Genomic DNA, 11,610 nt, shown 5'->3' with positions numbered 1-11,610 from the left:
ACCTAAGTATCATACAATATGAAGGGGGACGCGCTCGGAGCAGGGCACCGACGAGATGGTCGGACGCGGTGAGGAAGACGGTGGGCGGGAGTTTGCATCGTGCGGTCCACACAGCTTATGACCGCAGTCTGTGGAGGAACACTATCTGTGGTCGCGATCCTCATCAGTGAGGGACCGAGGAAGAAGAAGAAAAAGTATCATACGTGTCTATCGTATGGTTCTTAGGTTATGCGAGGCAGGAAGGGTTTACTGCTCCAGCATCCTTCTTTAACTCTATAATTTTATTGATGGGGATGATTGTGAAATAAATATTTTTATTTAAAGAAGTACTACCCCCTTATTAATAAAAAGTTACACCTAGGAAGAACCTTGGATTAAAATGACATTTCCATACCAAATGACAATTTAAGCCAGAGTTCAACTAGGGTGTAACTTTTATTAATAAAGGGGTAAAAGTTTTATTACTTCTTAAGGGTTTTATTATGGGTTGCTAAAGCGAATAAACCCACAAGACCCAATAAGTCCACCCACAAGATGGACCGACGACCTCATAAAGGTAGCGGGAAGGTGCTGGATGCAGGCCGCCACCAACTGGCCATTGTGGAAATCATTGGGGGAGGCCTATGTTCAACTGGACGTCCTATGGCTAAAATGATCATGATGATGATGATGAAAGCGAATAAAGGGCTAATAGCTTGGGTAGTTCATCGTAGGTATAATCCTTTCCTTTTCAATTCTTCTTTTAGTTATATTAATAGATTGTAGTCATAATACATACTCGTATACATGGATGATTGTGTTATACTTTCATTATAATACTTAGTGGAATTACTGCTTTCAAAACGTGAATTAGAACTGGCCCCATAGCAGACATTTTCCTACATCTAAAGGCCTTTTAAAATATATATTGGTTATGGCTATTGGAGCGGGTACCACTTTCCATACATTTGTGCCCATCATCCTTTAATCACTCACAATGACATGTCTCCGGTGTCATTGCGAATGTGAAATTCCGCCGAATAGATGGAAAATTGACTTGGCCCTGGTCACCAAATCAGCCTAATCGGATACCGAGGCCGCCCAGACGCTTTTGGATTCTATTAACAGCAGACGAAACTTTATAGATTGGACAGATTCGATGGGCATTTGAAATATCATGTGACGCAGCGCCGAATTTTAGGCAGCCAGGGCGAACAACGGCTCGTCAAGCTACCGTATCATGGATCTTATGTTCCTGGGATAAGAGCGATTTTTGCAGCTGACTGGCTGTACAGAAGTTTTCAACCACGGATTTTTTCATCAATAAAATGCCATTTGCAAGGAACTGCCTCTATTTGTGCACACCACCTGTTTGAATTTAATCCATTTTCTGCTTGATGAGTGCTTACAAATCCTGTTCAAGGTGATTTTGTTTCGTAAAAATGCTCGGTATATGTAATATGCAATGAAAGTAGAGGAAAACTCATTGACAAGGGCATATTTACATCACCTGTTCTATGACTAAACTTTTATGCGATAATTTGTTTTCAAAGGTAATTAATTACATATCGCATTCTGATGAGCTGGAGATGATAAGTTTAGAGACTTGAAAGCTTATACTTAAAGATGTATTCACATCTCTATTTGGAATGTAAGGGTCTTGCAACATTTATGTGTAAAACTTACGTTGTGGTAAAGTCAGGAATGCCTAAGCCTCTGTTTATTTCGTAAACGTTTTGCACTGCGACTGCACAGACTACGTAGACGTCCCATACAAATGTTTCATTTCGGCTCGTGGAAGCTTTTAATAGTTAACTAACTTCCGTTCTATTTACTGGTAAGTTGTCAATTAGTTCAATTCGTTTGCGGCCACGAACTACCGTAATATCATTAGAACTTTTGTAAACATAAGTTTATAATTACTCGAATTAGTAAACAAACAACGGTTCTAATTTCACACCAATTACCCAGTAACTAAAAGCAGAGCTTGTGCAGTCGCTGCCACATTAGACTACATACACAATTTTAGTAGCAAAATTGCTTCTATTATTACTTCATATCATGTTTAATGGTCATTTAAATTGTATCATCGTCTTCGTCTTTACATGGCTCTAGAATAAAAAAGGAAATATTTTTTCTGGGCCCACGCTATGGAAAATTAATGGCGGATGAAAATTTTAATATGAATATTAAGTATACTCTGTGTTTATGTAACCGTGTGGTTCTGGCAGAGAAGAATAGGACCACCCCCTTTTCTAATGGATGTAAGATGCGACTGAGGGAAAGATACGCGAGCATCACATAGGCTTAGCCAGCCCGCCAGGCCAGCCCTGGGGAGTGTAGGCCAAATCTTCTATTTGCATTTGGTAAAATAGAGAAGATCGTCCTTCCATATACATTGGAGATGTTACAGTCAAAACTCGTAGTCGGTCAAAACCACTTTTGACTGCAAAAATCAGTCAAAAGTGGTTTTGACTGATACCCTTGGTCAATATCACTTTTGGAGTTCAAAAAATCAGTCAAAAGTGGTTTCGCCTGATTTAAAATTTTACCAATCAGTCAAAATACATAGAAAGTATTATGATTAGTGTAAATTACTTGGAAATCATAAAAATTTGTAATAGAACCATTTTAAAGTGTAACATTTTTGTGATTTGTGCATATAAAATGATCACATCTACCTTAAGGTAATACTTTTAAGATATCTGGGTATTCGTCAGGTAAAAGATAAGTAGATTATCATTTTGTTCGATCGGATAAATAAAATCTTTGCACTCAAAAGTGGTTTTGACTAACGCGCTTGGTCAAAACCACATTTGACTGGAAAAATCAGTCAAAAGTGATATTGACCAAGGGCACTTTTGCAGTCAAAAGTGGTTTTGACTGATTATGAGTTTTGACTGTAACAGAGACATGACCTAATGATGATGAAGGTACATAATAATGTACAAACAAAAAAAAGTTACATTTTCAAAATAGAACGAGACAAGTACCTAATCAATTCTCTCGTGTATAATAATGTAATGTGAGTGAGTCGGTAATACCAAACACTGGTATTTTAGTCTGTACTCAGATCATTTTGATAGGAGGATTAGTTAGGTTAATTTACACTGTGTGAGCACACGAGCGTACCATCGGTGGCAGGGGTCGGGATCGAAAATGGGATGAAAATCTAGTTTTGATTGATGTTTTCCATAAACGGATTGTTGATTTTAATCAATTTTGAATTCATTAGATATTAAAAATCATGTTGATATTATGATGTTAATTTTTTAATTCTATTTGTGTAAATAACATTCTTCTTCTTCTTTTCGTGTCGACAACAAACCTACACAGTGTCAGCCCAAAACTCCAACATTAAAAAATAAATTTTGGCATACACTAAGTAGCACCTATTCACAGTGTCAGTAGCGCGAAGAGGATATGAACCACCTGTGCTCATTTGAAGTATAACGTACGCTACTCAAGTGTGAATATACCTTTATTTTCTGCGCCGTTGTACCTATTTTGTCCGTATACCTATAAATTGCTAAAGTTGACATGCTTCATACTCGTTACTTAAGAGAATAAAACTGGGCAGGATTCCAAAGTTAAAACTACCAACACCAAACACCGTAACTGTAGTTAGATCGATGCCACTGTTAAGTGTGGTTAATATTGTGACTACGTTTGGTAAAGACGACGGCACGGTCAACTAAATAATCACTGTGACACCTTACATTCTTGTAACGAAATTTTGTAACAAACATGTATAGTTTTGTTGAGATGCTGTCTGTACCTACATCGCGCAAGCATAGGTACGAGCTAACCAAGCGTGACAGGGTTTGGGTCGGACCAATTCTAGCCTATTGTAACTGTAACAGGATGTGGGGTCTGACCAATTCCATCAGTTTTCATCGTAGGTATTGAGATGTAAAATGAATAAACTGAGGTTAATGATTATGAATAATCTTATATAAAATCAAAAACAAGTACATCACAGTACAATTAATATTTATCACATTAAAGTACAGATACGAGTATATGCCTCTTTGTTTCCATCATTATAATATTTTACACTCTACAAATGAGCAATAATGAGCATAAAGCGAGGTTGTAAAAATTTAAAAACATATTATTTATGTCCTATAATTAAGTTTAAAGTAATACGATACGTTCTGTGTAATGCAATACTGTAACGGCCATTATTTGCTAACAATTATTATGGCCACTGTGTAAAACACACAAAATATGCTGACCTTTATGGTAGAAGACTTAATATTATCTACTGAGCGTTTAATGGTTTCATAAAATGGTAGATTACTAGATAATCTGGCCTTATAAATAGCAATACTTCGGTAAAAGTGCATGACAGTATATGATTTCTTTTTAATCACGTTAAATAACGAAAGTAGAGTCAATGATGAGATTCTAGTATGAAGTTTTGTAAAGTTCATTATCTGACTTTACAGAAGACCAGAACAGGTACAAAAATATATTTCAATAGGTAGGTACGTGAAGTTTTCAACAAAATGACTCTACATTTAAAAAAATAGCAACATGTGTTTCAAAGGGTTATTTGATAAGATTAGTAAGTAAACATACATTTTAGGGTTCACAAATTCTAATAAATGTATCTGTCTGGGCATCTAGATAAGGTATTTTTAAGGTATCGTGAAAAATATTTTGATTAAAGTAGAGAAAGTAAAGAACAAAAATAAAACCTATTAAACTTTTTCTAATTAGAGATTTGTAGGTCGTACCACAGAATAATAATAAGTACTACGTACAGAAGTTTTACTTCGCGAAGGTATTTAAAAAAATGTATGCTCAATGTCATTAACAATATGGTGTAATTTAGCTTGTCTCAAGAGTCAAGCAAGTTTGTCAGAAGTTTTGTTGACAAACGTCAGTGATCGGTACTGCGCCGAAGCTATAGGGCTGACTTCGGTAAAATGATGTGACGTGAGGTGCCAATCTGCAGAAAATGGCGGAGGAAATACATGATTTAGCATGAATTATCATGAATAATATTAACTACTTATTTACCTCTCAGTGTCTTCAGGCAACTTAAAAAAGTACATTCTGTGTTTTTATTATTATTTAGGCAGTTAAATACTGCACAGTATTTAGTACACCATTTTCTTTATTTTTTTCCATCATACACAAGAATACGCGTGCGTGAGTCAATGTTCGCTCGTATGTGAGGCCTTGTCGAATAGTACTCTTGTAGGGGGCAATCGTGCGTGTTTTGTTTTCGATGTAAACTCGCGGAGATGAACAGGCCTGGTCGTACTAGTTTAAATATGAAAAAAAAGCTCTTACAATCACCAACATTTAAATAAAGTAATTTTATATCATTATCATCTTTAATTAAATTTCACTTGTTTTGAATAAAATGTACATCTATTTAAAAAAAAAATAAGCTTAGAACTTGGGGTCGTCCCTGACTCCAAATTTGCACTGTAGAGCACACAGATGTTTCAAGCAGCGTCCCCGTCCACTTTAGGCTGGGCACATACGATTCGCACTTTGACACGACGAGCACACGCTTCGGCCTCTTAGCATTAAAAATTGGAGGGAAAAATGTCTCCGACACATCAAAGGAACCTTGCTCCACCTAACAAAATGATTCAGCGTCTCTCAGCAGAATGTAACAGCGTGTTGACACGTAAAAAGTAATTTTCTAAATAGAATTGAATTTAATAAACGTATTTTTAAAGCAAAGCTATGTTACGCTCAGCTTAGTCGACCAAGCGAAGCGATCTTTCAGTGGTTTTTATTCACTCTACACGTAGCGTCATTTCCGCTTTTTTGCGGTGTAATTATTTTCGGCGAGCCATTCATAATTCTTTCAATTCTAATAAGTTCATTTCCAAGGACAAGTAAGACGATAAAGCAGTCTTAATTTTTTTGAGTTAGTAACGAATTAATGAAACTTTTTTTTCAACTGTGTGTCCTGTTTGATCGCAAAAAGTAGAGTCATTTGCATTCCGTTTTTGGTTTTCATTAGGCCTCGCAAATGTCGTTTCAGCGAAGGTGAAGAAAATATGGAATCCAACCTAGATTGTATACCTTTTAAGTGTAAGTGAGCGTAATGAGATGAAGGATTAAGGTCAGGCATTGTAATGGCCGGTAGAGGTTATGCAGGAGCGAAGCGTGCAGCGAGAACAAACGCGCAGCGTCAAGTGACTTTTGCTTTGCGTCGCGCGCCGCTCGACGCAATTGGTCGGCAGCCGGCGGCCCGCCCAGGGGAGGGGGCCACGCACACAGCGACTCGCTCACCTAAGATAATTTATTTTATGTTATACCGTTTGAATATTTTATATCTGTGTGAGTTTTTTCGGTCGGTATGCGTTCAGTGTGAAATATTCGCGCGATAAGAAAGAAGAGGGGAATAGATCGATCGGGGACGTTGCGCTTTTTATTTCGATACTTGGTGGTGTTATTGTCATAGCATAATTATAGGTGCGTCACACCAGCCACCTACCACCTTCCTGTAGGTTGTTCCCAATAGCAAGCTACCGTGGAAACGTCTGGAATTGTCTGCCAGCTACTTTTAGTGTTGTTTCAGATTCTTAAAATGTAGAGTAGATGTTTTTTGAGCAACAGAAATTTCAAATCTATTATTATTTTTTGTTTTACAATTTTCTCTTTTGTTATTTTATTGGTATAACATTTCAATAGACTTTTATTATTTTTATTCCCAAAAATCAATAAATATCCATCCATACCTTTAATTTAGCAGTGCACTTCAAAAATCTGCTATATGCAACTTCAGAAGTCAAGACACCCATATAATCGTAGCTCTACACAATACAGAGACAGCGAGGAGAACACATTCAAAGGACCGTTTAATACTGTCACCGCTAACTTGTTTCCACCGCAAAAGCAACTCCAGTAATATAAGCTATCGAGTACACAACAGGCTGTAACCGCCGACTTCACTGGCGTTCTGCTATACGAGTAACTCTACCCTACGCTTCACATTGCAGGAAAATAAAAATTACAAATGTTGTAGTGGTTACCTTTACTCAAATGCAAAGCTATCATTAAGTCGACGCTTCAGCAAACTCGCTCGTCGTGCGCATCGTCACTGTTAATTATCACAATATATATGTATAAAATAAAATAAAAGAGACCGCTCCGTACCAATACTAACATAAAAAATACGAGAAAAGAAAGAGAAGCTTTAAAAAAGAAAGGAGTGCATCTACCCCCACCTCCGGCAGCCCCCACCGAGTCGGGCCGCCCCTGTGGCGGGCGCCACCCACCGCACCGCAAAAATCGAGAGCGTCGACGGCGGCGCGGGGTCAAACGGCGACGCGAGCGTGAAAAGAAGGAGCGGTGTGCGAGCGTCACTCACACAGGCGTCCGTGTGCGTGTGCGCGCCGAGAAGGACGGCCGAGGCGAGAGCAGGACGGCGGCGCCAATTACTATCACCTGGCGGGCAGCTACCGCATTACCCACTGCCGCCGCGCGCGCGACCACGCGCCCGCTGCACCACGCGGCCGCTCCGCTCCTGTGACGCTCCGTTGGCACCCCGAGTCTGCACTTCAATCGATATTCGCGAGCGCGGCCGGCTACCGTTGCGAGTGCACCCTGCTCTGCTCTCGCTCGCCTCGGGAATGCACCGCGAACGGCCCGCTCTCGGGGAACAGTGCCGCCGCGACAACATGCGACTGTGAAGTGTGTGCGGACAGTGACACAGACAATATACTCGATACGTGCTTATTTACAAGTTTAACGGCAAGTTTCATTGTGAAAAATGACATCCCAATTCGCCTTCAGAGGATCTCCACCGAATCAGGTAAGCGTCGATAAATTAAAACTTTTAGAAAACTTTTCTTCAGTCAGGAAAAAGTTAAAAATATTTTTGCTGGGCGATCTAACAGTCGTGTTTACAACAATATTTTTAAAAATTGGTTAATATCAACGTAGTTGCTATCACAGTGATCTCTATCGAATATTGATGAACATTAAGATTTTCTTTTAAAGCCAAGGTAATTTTCTTTTTGTTCAAATTATTTCGTAGCTAGTTGCTCATTAGCTAACTTTCTATTGAGAAAACCATTAAAATCCATTCTGACTGCCAATATTTTATTTTGAAAGAGCGGTCACAATTTAATTTTCATTTGCTTTGACTCTACATTTTAAAAATCAGTGTCTCGGCAAACTTAGACAAAGAAATTACTGTTGGACAGTAAAATTGAAATTGGGTTTCAATGTAGAATAATTAGTAGCAACAGTAAAATTTTTACGTAAACATTTATTAGGTGTAGGTATCAATTAAGTTTAATTGCTTTGATTGAGATATTCTATACCTACCAATAATAGTGGAACATTCATCGGTACATTATCAAGTGCAGATTGTTAATAATAACATTTTATATACATTTATGTCGAGCCCGTTTGTGATTAGTACAGTTACAATCAAAATTATTTGACATTTTTGATGTAATTTTTATTTATTTTAATTACAAATTAAGATTTTTAAATGCTCGCAAAAATATATTTCAGTACCAAGAAGTAATGATTACGACACTTAATAATTAACACGGTTCTATATTTTTACCCGATGGACTGACGACGTCAGTAGCTGTAATCTAGATTGTGGAAAGGAGACCGGCAGCGGCGATACAGCATAGAAGAGGCAGATGTCTACGTTCAGGCCTAGAATTGGCTTATTCAAAACTTAATGGTAGGGTTAATTAGTTATTTTCATTTTTTTGTAAATGTACGATTAGTTTACAATTCCTTGTAATGTGTTATTAAAGTAACAAGTAAAAGAAAGGCTCTACCAATTTAAATTTACATATCACCAAAGTGTATTAAAGGTTTTACATTTGTAATTTGCCTATGTTGCAGCTGCAATAAACGTTGCTATCTTATCACATCTAAAAGTGTTTATCGCAAATCAAAGAACAAGATTAAATGTACAGTCGATGTTCCAAAACAGATTTATTTTATTATAAAATATAAAAATATAAAACAGTACGCTCTACCACAAAACAATCGGTTGGACGTAATAATAATATTGAATATAAAACATTATATTTTATTACTACAGCGTGTTAACAAAAGATTACTTTTGAAATTAGATCCTTTGATATTTGCAAAGTACTCACAATCAACAAATATATAAACAAGAATAAAACTTCTAAAAAGTTAATGAATTTGTGTATACAGAAATAATAGTATAACTCCACACTTACTCAATTTAAATGAAAAAGGTTGATAAGCATATATTATTAATATTATTTTAATAGAAGTTCAAACGTATATTAGTAGTATAATGTGGGTACTCAAATATGGCTCGTGTGTTAGTAGTTATCAATATTGTTATTTATCTGTACTAGCTCTACATATTTACAGTTGTTCTACGTTAATTAGAACCATCACTAATATTCACACAATCGATAACATTATTTAATAGCCATCATAAGAATTACTTGTACGTTCTTGAAACGTTATGTTGTGATAAAACGTTTTATACTCATTGCGTTTATAACATAAAATATTAAGTGATTAATATCTAAATGTTTATTAATTTGTAAAAAAAACATTTACATTAATAAGTCGCCTCTTTTTTACTTGTTGTACAAAAGTTGCATATAATGACATTGTAATAAACATTTAATGAACTCTGAACAACTAACAAAAAAACTAAATATTAAATATAGATAGAAGGAGAAGCACGATTTGCTACTTTTATCACACCTTTATGTGTATTAAATAACATAAATAAAACTAAAGTAAACTGGATGAGAATGCTTTATGGCATTAAGTTCGCCTAATGTTAATATTTTTGGCATTGAAGTATAAATAAAATAAATAAATATATTCATACGATTCAACAATTGACTACAATTTTCCAATTTCCTAAAATTTCTTATGATCTTATAAGAATTAAGCCTAAGTCAAATAAGACTGGCAATAATGGACTCTACAATCATTGACGAACGACTCTCAATGAAACTTACTGGCTTAAGGAGAGGCAGTTCATATTATATTTGTCAATTTTAAAGACAACAATAAATCTTTCGATTATTTTCTGTGTTTCTATTATGAAAACCTTCGCCACAAATAAATCTGTAAAGGTTGAAACACTTGGTCAAATTTTTTAAAAATAAATCTTTTTATTTTACGTGTCTATTCTACAAAAACAGAAGCATCCCTGTCATAACACAATCTAAATGAATTAATAAATACTTCGAAGCTTCATTGAATTCCTTTAACTCACATAACCATTAATTACTCCGTTGCAATACCCATTGTCGATTTGACTCTATGCTAAGCTAACGAACGCGGACGTTTCGATTCGACCAAGCCGCAGGGCGTGGTGAGGGGTGAGTCGTGCTCCACAGATTTCATACTCGATGTTGGGAGTTTCCATTATTCGATTTCGGTGCAAGCCACAACAACAGTATTTTGCTCGAATACTATGAGTGATCTCTTCAAAAACATTTTTAAAATGTCTTACGTCATACTAAATTAAAATAGGAACAATAAAACTATAATGCAACTATTTAGTTAAATATTTTTTACTTATTAGCCAACAATAAAATTATCTATCTCGAGTGTCATGAATTAATCGAATGACATTTTTATTTAATAAAGGATTAGAAATTAAAGTGACCGACATGAAAATCTGTATAATGCTACATAACACTATTGAAGCTCTTCAAAATAAAAAGAAACTGATATATTTTGTACGTACTACGTAAACACACAAATACGCACACGCTCACTGTTAATTAATCCACCAGTTAGTACGAGTAGCTCTTCATTTATTGGACCAAATATATCATTTTGAGACTACACCAGACCTGATAGAATAAATACTAAAATTACTCTTTTTCTAATTTCAATCAATAATAAAAAAATAAATCAACATAAAACCAGCATCATTAACATTTCAAAAATCCGCATCAATTTAGAAAAAAACTGATTTTTTATGATTTTTATATTTTTTCCCATTTTTTTACAATATTCCTTATACTCGTATGATCATTTCATTAAAAAAAAAAGTACCTCGTAAATAACTTTCAACGATTACGTACAAAATGTACCTTTGCTATTTTCAGACTTTGGCATTCGTTCGTACACCATTTTTCACCATTTTTCAGCATTTGCTTGCCTTAATTGTTTGTTTGAAAGTACGCGTAATTAAATTTATACTATTGCATGATTATTAAAATAATGAAGCAGAATCCTATTGTAAATTTTGATATTCAAAAAATCAATAAAGAATGAGATAAAATACATCCGAAAATAAAGGATTAAAAGAGAAAAGATTTAGAGAAAGTTTTTATAGTTGGCGTTTAAGCCTATTTCCAATAAGCTTGTAATTTAAATGATCAATCGTTTCGTATCGTTATGCCAAAATATTTACCAATCGGAAAAACTCTTTCACGCAGCGGAAAATACGTTTTTCCAGGTAGTGGTAATTAAATTAGCCCAGCTTTTGGAGGCAATATCGGGCCGGTTGTTGTGACAACGAGTTAACATTGTAAAACCGTTAGCCCAAGCTCTTTTTTATCCTTTACACTACAATACATTTTCGTCACAATATTCATGCAATCAAACTTAATTGTGCTTTTTTTAAATTATTTTTATCATTGATGTCTTTTTACCTTTGTAGGTACTACT

The 11,610-nt window shown here is 35.6% G+C and overlaps 1 protein-coding gene across 1 annotated transcript in view; it reads left to right on the top strand.

The window, feature by feature from the left end:
• The first annotated feature begins 7,437 nt into the window (after window positions 1–7,437).
• LOC135087234 (iroquois-class homeodomain protein IRX-3) overlaps window positions 7,438–11,610 on the top strand; it is a 46,643-nt gene continuing 42,470 nt past the window's right edge. The window contains exon 1 of the mRNA XM_063982077.1: window positions 7,438–7,768. Within this exon, the coding sequence (XP_063838147.1) occupies window positions 7,727–7,768 (42 nt within the window). The 5' untranslated portion in view covers window positions 7,438–7,726. The remainder of the gene's footprint in view (window positions 7,769–11,610) is intronic.

This window comes from Ostrinia nubilalis, chromosome Z (assembly GCF_963855985.1).
Source record: "Ostrinia nubilalis chromosome Z, ilOstNubi1.1, whole genome shotgun sequence".
Taxonomy (NCBI): Eukaryota; Metazoa; Arthropoda; class Insecta; order Lepidoptera; family Crambidae; genus Ostrinia; species Ostrinia nubilalis.
The sequence above is the reverse complement of the archived record's forward strand: the minus strand, read 5'-3'. Positions and strand labels throughout refer to the sequence as shown.